Source organism: Heteronotia binoei, unplaced genomic scaffold (assembly GCF_032191835.1).
Source record: "Heteronotia binoei isolate CCM8104 ecotype False Entrance Well unplaced genomic scaffold, APGP_CSIRO_Hbin_v1 Chromosome633, whole genome shotgun sequence".
Taxonomy (NCBI): domain Eukaryota; kingdom Metazoa; phylum Chordata; class Lepidosauria; order Squamata; family Gekkonidae; genus Heteronotia; species Heteronotia binoei.
In genome coordinates, this window is record NW_026799980.1 from 59,952 (window position 1) to 81,304 (window position 21,353).

Below are 21,353 nucleotides of genomic sequence, written 5' to 3' on the forward strand. Positions count from 1 at the left end.
CAGTGATGCTCTGTATTCTTGGTGCTTGGGAGGGCAACAGTGGGAGGGCTTCTAGTGTCCTGGCCCCATTAGTGGACCTCCTGATGGCACCTGGAGGTTCTTTTGGCCACTGTGTTGGACTGCATGGGCTATTGGCCTGATCCAGCATGGCTTCTCTTATGTTCTTAGGAAGCCAGAGCCATCAGTTTGCGAGACCTGAGCAAGGCTCTTAACGACAGAACAGTTTGGAGATTATTAATTCATAGTGTCACCATAAGTTGGAAGCAGCACGACAGAGCGTGACACACACAAAATGACACTTTTAAGACTGACTGTGTTACCTTCCCGTTTTCAGAGGCGCACGTACTATAACCTCAAAACAAAGTTGTGCGTTTTTCCTTCTTGTATAAGTCTCTTCCTCTTTCTGGTTTTTTTGTGTGTGTTGTTTTAGGAAGTCTATTTCTTTGTGTTTATATGGATTGTTGGTGCTGCACGCAAAAATCTGGAGACTGGATGGAAGGTGTGACGCTGGGTTGCGCGGAATCCTGCTTCAAGAAGTCAGACTTCCGCATAATACTTCCTTTTGGTGCAAATGTCTTGGGGCTTAGGAACAGGACAGTCATTGCGTGGCTGTTTCATCACAAGCCAGGGTGGATAAAAATCAATGATTAAAAAAATAAATAAAAAGCATCGGATTTTTGATTTTAAATCGGATTTTTGTTATTTAAATCAGATTTTTTTAAAATAAAATGCTTTTTTGAGGAAAATATATTATCATCCAAAGGTCCTTCCATCATGAAATAAGGATTAGTTTTTAATTCTGAAGCATAAGGCTGTATATTCATGCAGTGTTTAAATTTTTTGGTAATAAATTCTATTAATCCATTCACAATGTCACGCTTTTCCAGAGCTTTCTGTAAGATTACTGGCAGTTTCTCTGTCTACAAGACATTATCACAGAACATAGATGCTTGGTTTTGCAGTTCTCAAAACTGTAATTTGTGTCTGCGGAGATCACATGCCTCTTCCACACAGCAAAAATGTTATAAAATGAAAAAGTTGAGAAAAAGACCTTAATCTCATTGTTCTGCAAACCTATATACACAGAATCAACCCCTTAAGTGCTAAGTTTCAAAAAGTTCAGTGAATAGAAAAAGATTGCTTGGAGTGGAATAGATCTGCACAAGAAGGAACTTAAGTGTGATGTGGAGGGGCAAGCAGTAACAATGAAAGTGAAACTTTCTGAGCAGAATACTCCATACAAGACTTTGGATCTTTTTGTGTGTATAACCCGAGGTTTATCACATTATTCTTTCCCTGGAGGAGAAAACCTATAATGGCAGCAGGCCGTAAAAGAGAGTCTTTATGTAGAAAACTATGATTTAAATAAAGTCTTACTAGTGATTTAAATCAAATCCACCATGTCACAAGCGGAATGCCGTGGCTCAGTGGTGGAGTATCTGCTTTGCATGCAGAAGGTCCCAAGTTAAGTCCCAGGCTTCGCCACTTTAAAGGACCAGTCGGAAAGGGATATGGAATACCTTGACCAAGCAGTGTTCTCCCCGGTTTCTACGGCATCATGGACCATTGTGTTGAGCTAATACAAGGGAGACAGAGACTCAGATTCCGGCTTAGCTGTGATACTCACTAGACTGCATTGGGCCAAGTTCTACACGCTCTGCCTCACAGGGCTGTTGTGAAGATAAAAGGAGAGGATTACCACTTTTTTTGTGCCATCTTCTGGGCATGGAACAGAGGTCATTGGGCGTGGGGGTAGGGAGTACTTGTGAGTTTCCTTCATTGTGCAGGGGGTTGGACTAGATGACCCTGGAGGTCCCTTCCAACTCTGTGATTCCATGACTGCAGTTTTGGGAGTGCCCCTTTCCAAAGAACTCTTGAGATCTGTACCCATTTTGACACCTGCTTCTTTTGCTGACTACATCCTTCCATGTTCATGCTTCCTTTAATTTTCCTTATGTCTCATGGCTGGTTCCTGCCCACCTGACTCTTCTGCTTGTTCCTTTATGAGAAGTCAAGTTTTTCCAGAGAGCCAGTTTGGTGTAGTGGTTAAGTGTGCGGACTCTTATCTGGGAGAACCGGGTTTGATTCCCCACTCCTCCACTTGCACCTGCTGGAATGGCCTTGGGAATAGCTCTGGCAGAGGTTGTCCTTGAAAGGGCAGCTGCTGTAAGAGCCCTCTCCAGCTCCACCCACCTCACAGGGTGTCTGTTGTGGGGGAGGAAGATAAAAGGAGATTGTGAGGTGCTCTGGGACTCTGAGATTCAGGGTGGAGGGCGGAATATAAATCCAATGACATCTTCTTCTTCTTCCTCTTCCTCCTCCTCCTATCCAGCAAAGAACCATTGAGTTCTGGCGTTCTGTCTTGATAAAGAAAACCGTGCTGGCGTGCAGTTCAGTTCGTTTGCTTACCTGAGAACCCAGCCTGAGATTTTCCAGCTGTAGCACTTAAAAAAAGAGTAGAACAAACAAACCCAGACTCAGATGTCGTGTGTGTGTGTGTGTGTGTGTTCATTCACCACCACCCCTTTTTGTCTCTTTGTGAAGTGCCTTGTTTTTTGGTGCTCCTTGCACTTTGTGTCTGGACGTATAGAAGGAGAGAAACCCTTGCTTTGCATAACTCCCATCTTTAACAAGAAAACACAAGCCAAAGAATTGTGTGTGTGTGTGTGTGATGCACAGAGCTGAGCGTGCTCGAGGGAGCCAGCTTGTTCAGGGTGGGGGCAGCATGGTTGAGAAGCAAAAGAGCATTAAAGCAGGTGGGAGAATCGGTGGCAGGCTGCACCACAGAGGAGGGGGGAGTCCGTGGGAAAGGGGGGGAGGAGGAGGGCCATCTGTAGGGGAGTGTTCGGGGGCAGAGTCCAAATTCTCCAGGGAGGCATATCTTGGAAGATGTTGGAACACTTGAGGGGGGGGGGGAGGTAGGATAGGAGGTGAAGCTGGATGGAAAGGAATTGAGGGGGGGGGATAGAAAAATTCCGCCTGTTAAACTTGGGCCATCTTTGTGTGTTTGTTTGCTTCTGTATACCCACAGTTGCCATTTTAACACCTGAAAGAGCGGACCCTGTCGTTCTGGTTTGTAGTTGCTTCATTAACAATAAGCTCCTTCGACCAGAACTCTCAAGCCATGCAATAAAGTCACAGCTTATAGGTTTTTCATCTCAGGGTAGCTGTGTTAATTTGCAGTAGAATAGCTAGATTTGAGTCGAGGAGGAGGAGTGGATTTATATCCCACCCTTCACTTGGAGTCTCAAAGCAATTTACATCAGGGGTAGCCAACTGTGGCTCAGGAGCCACATGTGGCTCTTTCACACATATTGGGTGGCTCTTGAAAGCCCCACTACCCTGTTGACTGGCTTGGAGAAGGCATTAGCCAAGCCAAGCCAGCTAGCAGCTTGAAGAATTTATTTAAAGTTAAAGTTCTTCCCCTCTCCCCCATTGTCCTTCCTTCCTTCCTTCCTTCCTTCCTTCCTTCCTTCCTTCCTTCCTTCCTTCCTTCCTTCCTTCCTTCCTTCCTTCCTTCCTTCCTTCCTTCCTTCCTTCCTTCCTTCCTTCCTTCCCTCCTTCCCTCCTTCCCTCCTTCCTCCCCCTTCCCTCCTTCCCTCCCTCCCTCCCTCCCTGACTTGTGGCTTCAAACATTTAATGTTTATTCTATGTGGCTCTTACATAAGACAAGTCTGGCCACCCCTGGTTTATAGTCTCCTTTCCCTACCCCTCCCTACAACAGGCACCCTGTGAGATAGGTCGGGCTGAAAGAGCTCTGAGAGAACTGCTCTTGAGAAAACATCTCTGGAAGAACTGTGACTGTGACCCAAGGTCCGACCTGTCAGCTTGATGTCTATACCTGGAAAAGTTTTAGAAGAAATCAAACAGTCAGTCCTGGAACATTTAGAAAGAATGGATGTGATTATTAAGAGCCAGCATGGTTTTCTCAAGAACAAGTCATGTCAGACTAACCAGATCTCTTTTTTTGAGAAAGTGACTACCTTGCTGGATCAGGGGAATGCTGTAGATGTCGTTTATCTTGATTTCAGTAAGGCTTTTGATAAGTTTCCACATACTATCCTTGTTGACAAGTTGGTAAAATGTGGTTTGGATCCTGTTACTGTTAGGTTGATCTGTAACTGGTTGACAGATTGCACCCAAAGAGTGCTTGTGAATGGTTCCTCATCCTCTTGGAGAGGAGTGACAAGTGGAGTGCCTCAGGGATCTGTCCTGGGACCTGTTTTGTTCAGCATCTTTATCAATGATTTGGATGAAGGAATACAGGGAATGCTTCTTAAATTTGCAGATGATACTAAATTGGGAGGGGTTGCAAACACAGAATAAGGCAGAAACAGGATGACCTTGACAGGCTGGAAAACTGGGCTAAAACCAATAAAATGAATTTTAACAGGGATAAATGTAAAGTTCTGCACTTAGGTAGGAAAAATCCAATGCATGGTTATAGAATGGGGGAGATTTGTCTTAGCAGTAGTATGTGCGAAAAGGATCTAGGGGTCTTAGTGGATCATATGCTGAACATGAGTCAACAGTGTGATGTGGTGGCTAAAAAGGCAAATGCAATTTTGGGCTGTATCAACAGAAGTATAGTGTCCAGATCACGTGATGTGATGGTATCGCTTTACTCTGCTCTGGTAAGACCTCACCTGGAGTATTGTGTTCAGTTTTGGTTACCACATTTTAAGAAGGATATAAACAAGCTGGAACGGGTCCAGAGGAGGGTGACGAAGATGATGAGGGGTCTGGAGACCAAGTCCTATGAGGAAAGGTTGAAGGAGTTGGGGATGTTTAGCCTGGAGGGGAGGCGGCTGAGAGGTGATATGATCACCATCTTCAAGTACTTAAAGGGCTGTCATATAGAGGAGGGTGTGGAATTGTTTTCTGTGGCCCCGGAAGGTAGAACCAGAATCAATGGGTTGAAATTAAATCAAAGAGTTTCCGGCTCAACATTAGGAAGAACTTCCTGACCGTTAGAGTGATTCCTCAGTTGAACAGGCTTTCTCGGGAGATGGTGGGCTCTCCTTCCTTGGAGGTTTTTAAACAGAGGCTAGATGGCCACCTGACAGCAATGAAGATCCTGTGAATTAGGGGGAGGTGTTTGTGAGTTTCCTGCATTGTGTAGGGGTTTGGACTAGATGACCCTAGAGGTCCCTTCCAACTCTATGATTCTATGATTCCAGCAGCTGCATGTAAAGAAGTGGGGAATCAAACCCAGTTCTCCCAGATCAGAGTCCGCACACTTAACTGCTACGCCAAACTGGCTCTTAAGTAGCACCTCTTAAGTAGCAAGATTTTCAGGGTGTAAGCTTTTGAGATGCAGGACTGTGATCATCAGACGAGTAGGAACGGAGATCCGTGAGAATGGAGTCTCCATTTCTACTTGTATCTGATGAAAGGAGCTTTGACCCTAGCTCTGAGTTGCAGCGTTCTTTTCCTGTTTGTTTGAAAGGTTAAAATTGGATTTGCGCATGGCAAGGCGTAGTGGGATTACTTGCCAGCCTGATGCGGTAAATTATTACCGCCGAGAGTGCCCGTTAATGGGCAGTGTGGCCAGAGAGAAATTAAAACGAAGCATCGATTTTTTTTTTTAAGCGACGTCAACCGTAACATTTTGGAGAAGCAATTAAGTAATGGCCTAAAATATACTGTTAATAAAAAGCAGGAGTGCTACGCTTGGAAGTGCACACACTTCTCTTTTCTTTGCCGCACAAGGAATAGACTCCAACCTCGAAAAGCACCTAAAGTTCTGGTTCTCGGTGCATTCCCTTGGAAACAAGTCTACCCTCCCTGTCCCCACCTGTTTTTTCTCCTAGTTTTGCTGGAGAGAATCTAAAAAAAAAAAGGGGCTTGGGGTTGGAAGCAAATCTGGGTGTTTTCAGAATAAAAAGTTGTCAGCTCCAAGCAAAAACTTAAGAACGAAATTCACATAATAATCGAATTCTCGTGAAATGCCACACAAGCTTTAGCACTCACCAGAATCCTTCATTGGGGAGGGACGGTGGCTCAGTGGTAGAGCATCGGCTTGGTAAGCAGAACATCCCAGGTTCAATCCCCGGCATCTCCAACTAAAAAGGGTCCAGGCAAATAGGCGTGAAAAACTTCAGTTTGAGACCCTGGAGAGCCACTGCCAGTCTGAGTAGACAATACTTTCAATGGACTGAGGGTCTGATTCAGTAGAAGGCAGCTTCATATGTTCATAATATGTTCATATTAGGTTGGACATTGGTGGTGGAAAGCGTCATCAAGTCACAACTAACTTAGGGTGACCTGGTAGGATTTTCAAGGGAAGAAGAGAGACGAGGTGGTTTGCTGTTGCCTGTCTTTGTGTACCAATCCTGGACTTCCTCGGGGGGTCTCCCCTCCAAATACTAACCGGGGTTGACCCTATTTAGTTTCTGAGATCTGATGAAATTGGGCTAGCCTGAGCCATCCAGACGAAGGCTGGATGTTAACAATTTAAAAAGGCAGGTAGAAGGCAGATTTCTCAGGCTAAAGGTAAAGATCAGACTAAAGGTAAAGGTAGGCCCCTGTGCAAGCACCAGTTGTTTCCGACTCTAGGGTGACGTCGCATCACGATGTTTTCACGGCAGACTTTTTACGGGGTGGTTTGCCATTGCTTTTCTCAGTCATCTACACTTTCCCCCAGCAAACTGGGTACTCATTTTACCAACCTCGGAAGGATGGAAGGCTGAGTCAACCTTGAGCCGGCTACCTGAACCCAGCTTCTGCCGGGATCGAACTCGGGTCGTGAGCAGAGCTTAGGACTGCAGTACAAGCTCCTGCAGGACCAGGTCGGCACGATCCAGTTTCATTCCATGCAGGAAACTGTTGGCCATGGCTCGGTTCACAGCTGATAGTGGCTTGCACCTGTGTGGTTGCGTTCCCAAAACGGAGCCAAGAAAGCATGGTGCATATTTTGCAGCCCAAACTGGTGGGCAAATGGAACACTGTGTTAAGAAACAGTGCTTCTGAAGAGGACTGTAGTGAGCGGACGAATTCATTCTGCTTTTTGTGCGCCTTCATCCTAGTACTCTAGGTGTTTAGTAGAATTTTGAGGTGTTTGACTTCTTTTTTTGGAGGGGGTAGGAACAGTGTAGCAGCCATGGACTTATCACCTGCTGAACTCAGGGGTGGGAGGGGACTATGGCTCTGAAGGTTGCCTGAATCATAGCTTCTTCTGGTATGTTTTCAAATGTCTCTCTCCGGTCTGGAGAAGTAGCAACTTGTTCTGGTAATCCAGCCTTTATAACAAGAGTGGCCAAGCTTGCTTAATGTAAGAGCCACATGGAGTAAACGCAGGCCTTGAATTCAGCAGGAGCTCACAGGAGCACAGCTCCTGAACCTTTCTGAGGGTTCCCCCTCCTCCTCCCCACCTACCTACCTTGTCCACTGAATAGGAGGTGCAGCTGCATTACAATTCCTGGATGAGCTCCACCACCTATTTTTCTAAAGAATGACTCCTGAGTAAATGTCTGATGTTTGAGAGCCGCAAGACATGAATGTCAGATGTTTGAAAGCCAGATGGATGGATGGAAGGAAGGAAGGAAGGAAGGAAGGAAGGAAGGAAGGAAGGAAGGAAGGAAGGAACAGATTTATACCCCATCCTTCTTTCTGAATCAGGGTTTCAAAGCAGCTTACAATCTCCTTTATCTTCTTCCCCCACAACAGACGCCCTGTGAGGAGGGTGGCGCTGAGAGCTCTCCCAGAAGCTGCCCTTTCAAGGACAATTCTTACGAGAGCTATGACTGACCCAAGGCCATTCCAGCAGCTGCAAGTGGAGGAGTGGGGAATCAGTCCCAGTTCTCCCAGATAAGAGTTCACACGCTTAACCACTACACCAAACTGGCTCTCAACAGGAAGGAGGGAAGGTAGGAAGGAAGGAAGATGGGGAGGGAGTGGTGGAAAGAAAGCATCTTTAACTTTAAATGAATTCTTCAAGCAGCTGGCTGGCTTTGCTTGGAGAATTGGTTTAAAGGGAGAATTGCCTTCTCCAGGCTGGTGGAAGGGGCTTTGAGAGCCACACACTATGTGTGAAAGAGCCACATGTGGCTCCCGAGCCACAGTTTGGCCACCCTGCTTTATAACCTAAGATGAATTGACTCAATAAAGGAAACTATGGCCCTTGCTTTACAAGGCCTGAGGAAAGTTGTTGATAAGACCTTTTTGGAAGTCGTTAAATCCTAGGGTCGCCTGAACTCATAAACGGCTTAACCACATAACACACACAACCTGTATAGCAAACAGCAGTCTGGGTGGAATTCCTCTCGAGTTTCTCATCTTATTTTTTTAATCCGTTTGTTTAGCACATTGCTATCTACCTTCCTTTCAAGATGTGCAGGGCTACATACCTGGGTCTTCTCAGGGCCTTTTTTGTAGCAGGAGCTCCTTTGCATATTAGGCCACATCCCACCAACGTAGGCAATCCTCCTGGAGCTTATAGCAGGCCCTGTACTTAGAGCCCTGTAAGCTCTTGGAGGATTGGCTACATCAGGGGTGTGTGGCCTAATATGCAAAGGAGTTCCTGCTACAAAAAAAGCCCTGGGTCTCCTCTCCACCCTTGCCTGTGAGGCGGGTCATAGAATCACAGAATCAAGAGACCTCCAGGGTCATCTAGTCCAACCCCCTGCACAACGCAGGAATCCCACAAATACCTACCCCAAATTCACAGGATCTTCATCACTGTCAGATGGCCATCTAGCCTCTGTTTTAAAACCTCCGAGGAAGGAGAGCCCACCACCTCCCAAGGAAGCCTGTTCCACTGAGGAATCACTCTAATGGTCAGGAAGTTCTTCCTAATGTTGAGCCGGAAACTCTTCTGATTTAATTTCAACCCATTGGTTCTGGTCCTACCTTCTGGGGCACAGAAAACAATTCCACACCATCCTCTATATGACAACCCTTCAAGTACTTGAAGATGGTGATCACCTCTCAGCCGCTTGCTCTCCAGGCTAAACATCCCCAGCTCCTTCAACCTTTCCTCATAGGACTTGGTCTCCAGATCCCTCAGCAGACCCCTCACATATGAGTGTATGTGATTGGCCCAAAGTCACCCAGTGAGCTTCCAGAGCTGAGGGTCAAAACACACACAACACTTTTTGGGGGGAGTATTTGTGTATTTTTTTGTGGTGTGTGTGTGTGTCTGCACCTGGAAGTCATGTCAACCTCTGGTGACTGATCTCTAATTGGGGGCCTGGAGAATATTCAGAGGTGGCTGAGCAAAGCCTGCCCCCGTCCTCCCAACTGCTGATATTCCAAGGAAGTCTCTCATCCAAGTACTAACCAGAGTTGACCCCTCTTAGCTTCCGGGATCTGACAAGATCGGGCTTGCCTGGGCTATGCGGATCAGGGAAACACATATGACTCTTGACTTTCCCTGCAAATACCCATCAGCTGTGGGGAACTTCAGCCAGTTTGGTGTAGTGGTTAAGTGTAGTGATTTGAGTCCCCACTTCTCCACATGCACCTGCTGATGTGACCTTGAGCCAGTCACAAGTTCTCACAGAACTGTTCCTCTTAAGAGCAGTTTCTGCCAGAGCACTCTCAGCCCCCCTCCCCCACAGGACATCTGTTGTGGGGAGGGGAAGGGAAAGGAAATTGTAAGCTGCTCTGAGACTCCTTCGGGCAGTGAAGGACAGGGTATAAATTCATCCTCCTCTTCCTTCGCTACTGCTCCTCCACATGCATCTGCTGATGTGACCTTGAGCCAGTCACAAGTTCTCACAGAGCTGTTCCTATTAAGAGCAGTTTCTGTCAGAGCTCTCTCAGCCCGCCCCCCTCACAGGACATCTGTTGTGGGGAGGGGAAGGGAAAGGAAATTGTACAACTCCAAGCAATTTTTACAGATCTCCCTTGGGGAGAGCATCGGAGCCCCTCGTGCTTGAGAAATTTGTGTTTCAAAATTACGGGGGGCTCCAGACGCGGAGTCCTGACTTGGATAGGCCAGGCTGGCTGATCTCATTCGATCTCGGAAGCTAAACAGGGTCAGCTCTGCTCAGTATTTGGATGGGAGGCAGGCCATCAAAGAAGATCAGGGTTGCAATGCAGAGGCAGGCGACGGCAAGCCATCTCTGAACACCTCTTGCCTTGAAAACCCTATGGCAGGGGTGTCAAACTCATTTGTTACGAGGGACAGATCTGACATAAGGGAGACATGTGTGTCATAAAATGTCATGCCAGGAAGCAGAGATACAATCTTTATAAAGGACATAGAGCAGCTTTTTTTTAAAAGGTGTTTTCTTTGTATCTCTCCCGTGGGATCAAGGGAACTTGGCAAAGGAAACTCTGGCTCTTTCCCTCCCTCCCCAGGGGACAAGGAGTGGGAGGGGCCTCAGCCAATAGAAGGAAGAGAGGTTTGGCTCAGTAGTTCTGCTGTGTGATTGAGAGAGCCTTGCAAAGCAAGCTTTCCCTCTCCCCCCCTCCTCTCCAAGGAAGGAGCCTCTGCCAATGGAGAAGATAGAGGCTTTGCTCAGTATCTCCTGTGAAATTCAGTAAGCCTGGCAAAGCAAGCTGTGATGCAGAAAGAAGCAAGAGAGAAGGAGAAGGAAGCAGACTTGCTCGCGGGCCTGATAGGCGTCCTCTGGGGGCCTGATCCGCCCCCCGGGCCGCATGTTTAAGACCCCTGCTCTACGGGGTCACCATAAGTCAGTTGTGACTTGCTGGTGGCAGCAATAGCCGCCGCCACCAAACTCCTGGCGCACATCTGTTTTGGCCCTGAGGTGGGCAGCAGTGAGGGCCCTGAAACCAAAAGGTCAGGCTTTGTGTCTCTTTACTTACGGGTGACTCTTGGTTTGTGAAAGCAGCCGGCCAATTAGCGAAATAAACCATTGTTTTAAAATACTTGCACTGCAAAATGTAAATGTAAGGGGGGGGAATTCTCCACTTGTCAGTATGAAAAATGACAATAGCAGAAAAAATAATACGTAGGACATCTGCTGCAATCTTTTTTTTTTTTTTTAGGTTGGACAGGATTTTCAAATGCGTTCTGGGCACATAATCGAGCATTTAAAAGGAAATGCAAGCAGATAAAGAAGTTAACAGGGAACTGTGTTACCTTTTTACAAGAGCTGTTTGCTAGTTCATGCTACTGTAGATGTTTTTATCCGGTGTGGAATGTTTTCTTTCTCCCATACATCATCTCGTATTTGGGGTGGGGTGGGGTGGAATAACTCAAGCCAGTGGTTTTAAAAGTGAAATTCTCAGAATTCAGAATAAATACTCAGGTTCTCAGTTAACATTTCTATTTCATATTGTTCCAGTTTCATATTGTTCCAGAGGTAACTGTGAGCCCCCCCCCCCCCCAAGCCCCTGGTATATTTAGCCTCTGCTGTGTAATTTGCAATAACCCTGATCAGCATGTACAGGGAAGAGGGGATGAATTTATCCCCTTGACTTTGATCTCCCTAACTGATTTTCTGGTGTATCAGGCCCAGAAATGTATGTACATCCTAGTTTATGTGCCCGGATTCTTCACTGAATTAGACATACGAGCGGAGGAGGAAGAGGAGAACGGTGGTGTTTGAAATGCTTTGGTACCTCTCATTCTCCTTTTTGCATTGCCTTCTATGTGGCTACCATAAAAAGACTTTTAACCTGCTTTAAACTGAAGCCTGAATTTTTAGTGCAGACTTGGCCCGTAGTCAAGCACATTGAAGTAAAAGGTGGGGGGTGGGGTTCCCATGTAAAGGAAGAACCTCAGGAAAAAAATTGTTGACTGGACCCAACCCTAAATTTTCATCTGTGTCCTACTGGCTTTGCCTTTCAGCCCACAGAACTCTGCCAAAGGCTGCTGCTCGGAAATAGGGGAGTTTAGAGTTGTAAATTGGATGCAGCGGAACTGCTGTTGTACTGTGGGCTGGGGAGGGGATATTTGAGAATTAAAGGTAGAATCACAGGAGTGTGCACAAGGGGATGTTCTTGTGTAACCTTCACACCTGCTTGTCTCTCAGTTCACAGGGTGCTTTCCCGAATGCTCCAAAATCCCCTGGGTTCAAAGGGCCATTTGACATTGAGTCATAATTGGCTTTTGTCAGAAGGGGGATTTATCTATATATGGATTTCTCGAGTGTGGCCCCATCTACGGAAATCGAAATCCTAAGATTAGGGCCACACTTACCCAACAAAACATGTTTCTGTAAACTTGGGGAACCCCCAATGTTTGCAGAAAAGATCTGACGTCTTGTATGGCAGTGTATGATTTTATTGTAACATATTGACCATGGGTCTTAACGTTACAATATTAAAAACAGTTCAACAGAATTCACAATATTACAGTATTGCAAAAATCATACCAGTCAGGAGGGCTGTTCTTTTGAGCAGGAGGGCAGTTCCGGCTGGCTTGGCATCAGGGGTGTGGCCTAATATGCAAATGAGCTACTGAAGGGCTTTTTATTAGGGTTTGTAGAATCTTTCGGGCTCAAGTGCCATGTTCTACTGGAGAAAGTTTTCCTTCCAGACGTTTCGTTCTCAGCTGCGGAGAACATCCTCAGTGGCGTTGCAGGAAAACTTTCTCCTGTAGAACACGGCACTTGAGCCCGAAAGATTCTACGAACCCTAATGATGTTACCAGCCGTGAAAACCTGAAATCTTTGAGAAGGGCTTTTTCTTCAGAAAACCTCTTTGTGAAACAATGGTGACATCAGGTGGTGTGGTCTAATATGCAAATGAGTGGTGTGGTCTAATATGCAAATGAGTTCCTGTTGGGCGTGTGTGTGTGTGTGTGTGTATGCGGGGAGTCGGACTCGACTGTGTGACTGAACAACAAAAAAACCCTTCTTGCAGCCCGTGCAAGCAAAGCAACTCTGTTAGAGACATAGCCAGCCTCATCTGCAAGCAAAACTATTACTTTTTCCAGGTCTGAAGCTCCTTCATGCAAGGATAACATATTAGCAATACATTTATTTTGGGGTTCACGATGAAGGGGACATTTCAAAATATAGTGAATCAGTTCATCTTATTTCTCCTGAACCACACGCACGCAACATCGTAATGGGGAAGGCACAGTTTTTAAAAGTCCCCAATGGACCGCTGCGTGCATAGCTTGGAACCTTAGACTAGCAAAGGCCAGATCTGACATCTTAAAAATACATTGGGGGGGTTCAGTTCCCCCCCAAATAGAAGAGCCTTCCTCCCTCTGCGGAGCTGGCTATGAGGCAGTGGGGTGGTGGCTGCTGGAAGCTGTCCCAGCCCTGACATCAGCAATGAGGCAAATATCACAGGTCCCCAGCCTGTTCGTTTTTAACATCCGTGAAGGTCTCTGGCTCAAGGAGTTGCAGTCAAACAGGCAATGTACGAGAATCAGCAATGGGAAGAGAGATCTGATTTTATTTATTGTATTATGTGTCTTTCTCGCTGAGACTCAAAGCAGATTGTGTGTGTGTGTGGGGGGGTACAACTTAGTGGTAGAGCCTTTGCTTGGCACGCAGGAGGTCCCAGGTTCAATCCCCGGCATCTCCAGTTAAAAGAATCTGGCAGTACGCGATGGGAAAGATCTCAGCCTGAAACCCTGGAGAGCAGCTGCCAGTCTGAGCAGACAATGCTGACTTTGATGGACCAAGGGTCTGATTCAGTTGACGTAGAAGAAGAAGACTGCAGATTTATACCCCACCCTTCTCTCTGAATCAGAGACTCAAAGTGGCTTACAATCTCCTTTATCTCCTTCCCCCACAACAGACACCCTGTGAGGTGAGTGGGGCTGAGAGAGCTCTCACAGCAGCTGCCCTTTCAAGGGCAACTCCTGCTATAGCTTTGGCTAATCCAAGGCCATTCCAGCAGGTGCAAGTGGAGGAGTGGGGAATCAAACCCAGTTCTCCCAGATAAGAGTCTGCACATTTAACCACTACACCAAACTGGCTCTACACCAAAATGTACATTCATGTATGCGCGTTAAGTGCTGTCAGGTCATTTCCAGTTTATGACAACCCTATGAATTAATGACCTCCCAGATGTTCAGTTGTTAACAGCCTTGCTCCAGTCTTGCAAACTGAGGCTTCCTTTGTTGAGTCGATCCATCCTATGTTGGCAAAGCGGATTACACAGCGCCAAGTCGGTACCGTCAATATGAAAAGTTGTCTAAGAAGCAAAGGACTAGGTTTACAGAAAACTGAATCAGCTTAGCATATTTGACATGTCAGGAACAAAGAGAGAATGCATTCATTTCATTCACACGTACTTATGTTTCCATCTAAAATGTGCAAAAAGGTTGAAATTCAGCTGGAAATCTGCCTTCCTGGAAAACCTTCCGTCATTTAGGAAGCAACTGCAAGAGCATTGACTGCTGCTTTTCCGCGTTTCACACGCACAATCCAGCAGCCGTGTGAGAAGCAGCATGTCTGTTTCCAGTTTTAATTTCGGTTGGGGTTTGTACCAAAGGCTTCAAGAAAAAGGCAGATTTTTAAGGAGGGGTTTGGAGGAAGAGAAAGAAAATGCCATTGTGAAAGTTGTTCTGGAAGACAGTTCCCCAAACCTAAGGGGAGAGAAGACAGCTTGATAATGGACGTACAGTGGGGACTCTTCCTGTACTCAGAGCTTTTTTTGTAGCAGGGACTCCTTTGCATATTAGGCCACACCCCCTGATGTAGCCAATCCTCCTGGATTACAGTAGGCCCTGTACTAAGAGCTCTTGGAGGACTGGCTACATCAGGAGGGTGTGGCCTAATATGCAAAGGAGTCCCTGCGACAAACCTGCAAAGTTGTACTTCATCTCTAACCTTACCTTTAGGATTTTGAAGTTTCACGAGAAGATTGGAAGAGAGCAGTGCTGCTTTTTGAGAGCAAAACTGGGGAGGAGGAGGAAGACTGCAGAGTTGTACCCCACCCCTCTCTTTGAATCAGAGTCTCAGAGTGGGTCACAATTTCCTTTACCTTCCCCCCGCCCCACAACAGACACCCTGTGAGGTAGGAGGGGCTGAGAGAGCTCTTCCAGAAGCTGCCCTTTCAAGGACAACCTCTGCCAGAGCTATGGCTGACCCAAGGCCATTCCAGCAGCTGCAAGTTGAGCAGTGGGGAATCAAACCCGGTTCTCCCAGATAAGAATCTGCGCACTTAACCACTACACCAAACTGGCTCTCTGCACTAAGGAGGGGGAGGGAGAGACCCAGGTGCCCAAGTAGAACAAACACATATGCCCCAATGGATTCTAGGGGCACTCTGTCATTTACTATTTCAGTTACATGCTCTCTGACCTGTTTACTGATGTGTTGATGACCTTTGCACCGAAACGGCAGTAACTCTTTTCTGACACTTTTAAACCAATCTTCTGTTATATATTTATGACAAGTTTTTTTAAAAGCAAGCAGCTGTCCAATTATATCGTTGTAAGCAGGATTTAATTATGGTATCTTCAAAACTATCCTATACGAGGGCGTGTTCACACTGATAAAACGTCAGTGTGTGTCGAGGGAGGCCCTCTGGTGGACTCCGTTTTGCTATTGCAGCCTTCTGGAGAGTTGTGGCCCGTTCGGACTCAATGTCCGGGTCGGAGGGCAGGTTTTTGCTTCAGCACAGCCATTTTCCTAAAGTACAGCACTTCTCTTTCCTGCACAGTTGGGGCCAGAGCTTTTTTTGTAGCAGGAGCTCCTTTGCATATTAGGCCACACACCCCTGATGTAGCCAATCCTCCTGGAGCTTACAATAGGCCCTGTACTAAGAGCCCTCTAAGTGGCATAATAAAAAGTAGAGACATCACCCTGCCAACAAAAGTCCATATAGTCAAAGCGATGGTATTCCCAGTAGCAATGTATGGCTGTGAGAGCTGGACCATAAGGAAGGATGAGTGCAGAAGAATAGATGCTTTCGAGCTGTGGTGCTGGAGAAGAATCGTGAGAGTCCCTTGGACTGCAAGAAGACCAAATCAGTCAGTCCTAAGGGAAATCAACCCAGACTGTTCCCTGGAAGGTCAGAAGCTGAAGCTCAAATACTTTGGCCACCGAATGAGAAGGGAGCACTCCCTGGAGAAGATCCTGATGCTGGGAAAGACAGAAGGCAAAAGAAGAAGGGGATGGCAAAAGATGAGATGGCTGGACAGCATTACTGATGTAACAAACACGAATTTGAGCATACTTCAGAGGATCGTGGAAGACCAGGGGGCCTGGCGTGACTTGGCCCATGGGGTCAGAAAGAGTTGGAATCGACTGTGCGACTGAACAACAACAAACTCTTGGAGGATTGGCTACATCAGGGGTGTGTGGCCTAATATGCAAATTAGCTCCTGCTACAAAAAATAGCCCTGAGTGGTGCTGGGGGTTCAAAAATGGCAGAATGTATGCTTTGCTAGCAGAAGGCTGTAACTACAGGACCTGACATCTGGATCCAGATAAGATAGGGTTGATGCTGGTGGAAGGGATTTAAAAGGGAATGTGCTTCCTAGCATCAATGCTCTGCAGTTCTCATTGGTAGTTTTGCTAGGTTGTGGTCTCTTGTTGGAGAAACAGGGGACAGCAAAAAAACAAAAACAAAAAAGTTCCCCCCCAGCAAGATCCAGTTCAGAAGATGTCTTCTATTTTCAGGCATCATATCTGGCCACACTGATCCATGCTTCAGTAGCCTTGAGGCTAGATTACTGTAAGATGCTCTATATAGGGCTGCCCTTGAAGACTGTCTGGAAACGGCAGCTATTGCAAAACATGGCAGGCCATTCGCCATCTGGAGCTAGCTGACAGGACCATATCACCCCCAGGCCTTGAATTCAGCAGGAGCGCACAGGAGCACAGATTCTGAACCTTTCTGACATCCCCCTCCTCCCCCCCCCACCTACCTTGTCCATTGAATAGTAGGTGCAGCTGCATAACAGTCCCTGGATTAGGACAGCAGGGAGCCAGCCAGCCACCAGGAGCTTTGCCGCATCCCCAGAAGCCCTCATTAAACCCTGGAGAAGCCCGTGCCACCCTTTCTCCACTTCTGATGTGATTTTGAGTGGTGGGTGGCTTGCTGGCCTTTTGACTGGGGGGCAGCCAAAGAGAGCCCCAGGTGAGTGAGGCCTGCTTGAGCTGGCTGAATCTCTAGCCAGCCCAAGCAGACCTCGCTCGCCCGGAGCTCTTCTTTCTTGCATTGGGTTGCTTTCGGCTGGGGGGGTGGGTGGCATATGCTAATGAGTTATGCTAATGAGGTCCACCACCTATTCTTCTACAAGATGACCTCTGATCACTCCTGTTTTGAAGTCCCTTTCCTAGCTGTTGATCCAACTCAAGGTGTGCGTGTAAAGTGCCACCAAGTCGCAGCTGACTTACAGTGAGCCCAGCAAGTGGCATTCTCAAGGCAAGTGAGAAGCAAAGGTGGTTTGACACTTCCTTCCTCAGCAGTGGTCTTCCATCCAAGTACTGACCTTGCTTAGCTTTTGAGATCATGCCATACTGGGTCAACTTCCCTCCTCAGGGTGTTGGTACTTATTGTTAAATCCCTTCACGACTTGGGCTCAAATACTTGATAGATCGCCTCTCCCAGCATGTTTCTGTAGGGCAGCTTCATTTTCCTTCTCCAGGCCTGCAGTCAGTACCAGCCTTGTCTTACAGAACAGTTTGGTGGGGAATCAAACCCAGATAATAGTCTGCGCATTTAACTGCTACGCCAAACTGGCTCTCCAAAACCGGGTTCGATTCCTCACTTCTCCACAAGCAAGTGCTGCAGTGACCTTGGCTCAGTCATAACTCTCAGAGCTGTTCTGCTCAAGAGCAGTTCTGGAGAGCCCTCTCAGCCACACCTCCCTCACAGGGTGTTTGTTGTGGGGAGGAGAAGGGAAAAGACTGTGAGCCACTCTGAGACTCCGAGGGAAGGGCGGGGTATAAACCCAGTCTCTTCTTCTTCTTCATATGGTCAGGACAGTCTGGGCCCAAGCATTCTCAGTAGCTTTTTCTACATCTCGAACAGCCTCCTAGAAGGGAGGGACTGTGGCTCAATGGTAGAGCATCCGCTGGGCATGCAGAAGGTCCCAGGTTCAATCCCCATCATCCCAAGTTGAAACATCTGGCAGTAGGTGATGGGAAAGACCTCTGCCTGAGAACCTGGAGAGCTCCTGTCAGTCTGAGTAGACAATACTGATTTTGCTGGACCGATGATCTGTTTCAGTATAAAGCTGTTCATCTATCCTCTTAGCTCTCTAGTGTGGCTGCAGAAAACAGTTTGTTCCAGAAAGCTTTGGAGGTAACCCAGACGAAGAGGGAATACCCTGTTGGTGGGGAAATAAAGTGTTCTTAGATTGTTTTTTTTTTAAATGTTTTATACCTTATAGACTGTTAAAATGTTTGCCTTATCAAACTGCTTTTATGTTTCGCTAGCTGAGCGTCCTGGCATGCTCAGAACAAAAGTGGACACAAACATTCTGAATAAGTAAATGATTTTGGGCAGCAGGTATTACTGTGCAAATACCTCTCTCTGCCTGCAGCCCAGAAGAAATGTTGTCCATCAGAGCCGATAGCGTTGAGCTAGGTAGACCAAGTAATCGGAAGCACACAAACACATGAAGCTGCCTTTTACTGAGTCAGACCATTGGCCTGTTGATGTCAGTATTGTCTGTTCTGATTGGCAGCAGCTCTCCCGGGTCCCAGGTATGGTCTTTCGCATCACCTTGTTTTGTTTTGTTTTGTATCTTTGCTTTGCTGTCAAGTCATTGCTGACGTGCTGACCTCATAGGGTTTTCAAGGTGAGAGATGTTCAGAGGTGGTTTACCATTTTCTCCCCCTGCGTCATGACCCTGGTATTCCTTGGTAGTCTCCGATCTAAATACTAGCCAGACCTGACCCTGCTTAGTTTCTGAGAGTTGACAAGGCCTGGCTATCAAGTTCTACCTGATCATTTTTTCTGGAGATACCAGGGATTGAATCTGGGACCTTCTGCATGCAAAGAAGATACTCTTATCACTGAGCCATGGCCCCCTCTCAGCTTTATATGAGAAAGAGAGAGTTCATAATATAAACTCTTTACTTACACAGAGCAAAGTAAAGATTTAACTCATGACCAGGGTTTTTTTTTGGTAGTAGGAACTCCTTTGCATGTTAGGCCGCACCCCCCTGATGTAGCCAATCCTCCTGGAGCTTACAGTAGGCCCTGTAAGAAGAGCTCTGTAAGCTCTGAGAGGATTGGCTACATCAGGGGTGTGTGGCCTAATATGCAAAGGAGTTCTTGCTACAAAAAAAAAAGCCCTGCTCATGACTACTTTTTATGTGGGTACCTAACTCCTTCTCCTGCCCCTGGGCAACCCCAATTATTCCATGTACTTCTGCACAGCTATGTCCTGTCCTCTGTATCTCTGGTCGTGCTAGAGTGGGACAGGCTGAGCTTTCTGTCGATACAAAATTATAACCAGATTTCTAAAAGTTAACTACAGGAGACGGTACTCCTTCGGAACATTCCATGCATTCATTCTACGCTTTCTCTTTGGATACTTTTCGTGAACTTTGCCATTTCAACGATTCTCTGAGCTCTAGTAATAACAGATGCCTTACCGTTGAATCATCATCATGCACTGATCGTATTAGCGACAGTAAAGATCTTTCACATTTACCAATTCCTCCCCTCCTTTTCTCATCCCTGCAGGAGAGTACATTAAAACATGGAGGCCAAGGTATTTCCTGTTGAAGAACGATGGGACGTTTATCGGCTACAAAGAGCAGCCACAAGATGTCGACCAACGGGAGTCCCCCTTAAATAACTTCTCTGTGGCTCGTAAGTATTTCCCGAACTGTCGTTTCGTTACGTCTCTTGCTTACTAACTTCTCCAAAGCTGTCATGATCTCAGACATTGCTGGAATTTGAACTGCTTTACCTCGTTTGGTTCGTAAAAATCAACAGAATCCCATTTTGGACGAAACTTCTTTTCACCGTCTTGACATTCCTCATCTTGGGAATGGAGCTGTTTTTTCTACCTTGTAATCACTGTGGGTTTGTTCCAGCCATACTTATTTTTTGCTCAGACTCACCTAATTCTCCTCCTTACTACAGACTCTGACCCACCTGGTTTTTACCTGTGCAGATCCTGCAATTCCCAACATGTTATTTTTTTCAGTGTTCAAAAGGGGCTCCTTTCTATTCCTCTAACAGAAAACCGAATTTTATCTACCCAACAGCTGCTTTCTGTACTAAAACTGGTTGTCTCTGTTAAACTTTTCTGAGATTGGATTGAGACCGATTTCCCACTAAACTTAAGCCGCTCTCACTCTCCTTTTCTCCGCGGGGCTGCTGCTGGATTTCACAGAAACTGCCCCGGACCAGCGAGTTGCTCCACCTCTTTTCAAGTTCCCTCCACAGTAGGCAGGATCCTCTGAAAACCGGTTTCTGTCTGCTGTGGAGGGAACTTGAAAAGGACGGGGCAACTTGCCAGCTCGGGGCAGCTTGTACAAAATCCAGCAGCAGCCCCGCAGGGAAAAAGAGCAATGAGACCAAAACAAGGTGAGTGGGAAATCGGTCCCAGTCTCATGGTTTTAATCGGTCCCAGTCTCATCCAGCGAAGGAAGTAGTTTTAACTCAGTGAGTATAAAGGCCTTTAAAAGAGAGACAGTTTGGTGTAGTAGTTAAGTGCGTGGTCTCTTATCTGGGAGAACCGGGTTTGATTCCCCACTTCTCCACTTGCAGCTGCTGGAATGGCCTTGGGTTAGCCATAGCTCTGGCAGAGGTTGTCCTTGAAAGGGCAGCTACTGTGAGAGCCCTCTCAGCTCCACCCACCTCACAGGGTGTCTGTTGTGGGGGAGGAAGGTAAAGGAGATTGTGAGCCGCTCTGAGTCTCAGATTCAGAGAGAAGGGCGAGGTATAAATCTGCAATTCTTCTTCTAAAAGGGGATTAGAGGAGATCCATGGTGGAGAGGTCCATCAGTGGCTGCCAGATGTTGGAATCAAAGGGAGTTTCCATACCGAGGAAGTAAACCTCTGTATACTTAAGCTCAGGGGTCGTTTGTAGAAAAATAGGTGGTGGAGCTCATCCAGGGATTGTTACACAACTGCACCTGCTATTCAATGGACGAGGAGGTGGAACTCTCAGAAAGCTCCTGTGAGCTCCCACTGAATCCAAGGCCTGCCTATGCTTGAAGGAGACCTCAAAAGTAGGTCTTGTCTTCTTTGCCCTGCCTGTTGACCCTCTAGGCCACTGGGTGAAACAGTATGCTGGACTACAGGGACCACTTGGTCTGATCCCACAGGGCTTGTCTTATAGTCTTAAGGGATTTTGGTCATCTTCCGCACTTCCCCCTCCCATAGTAGACCAAAATGATCTCCAGTATGCTGCTCTTTGGGGGACCCCTCCCACCAAAACAGCACAGGGGAATTGGGGCATCTTCAGTGAGGAACAGGAAACTGCAAATTATGCTGTGCAGATTCAGTGTCGGAAATAAAAAAAAGAGGAGCAAAGATAGAAATGCCCGTCAGTTTATTTG

The 21,353-nt window shown here is 46.8% G+C and overlaps 1 protein-coding gene across 1 annotated transcript in view; it reads left to right on the forward strand.

Annotated features, from left to right (window-relative positions):
- LOC132590480 (RAC-alpha serine/threonine-protein kinase-like) overlaps window positions 1–21,353 on the forward strand; it is a 130,366-nt gene that overhangs the window by 58,969 nt on the left and 50,044 nt on the right. The window contains exon 2 of the mRNA XM_060263389.1: window positions 19,525–19,653. Within this exon, the coding sequence (XP_060119372.1) occupies window positions 19,525–19,653 (129 nt within the window). The remainder of the gene's footprint in view (window positions 1–19,524; window positions 19,654–21,353) is intronic.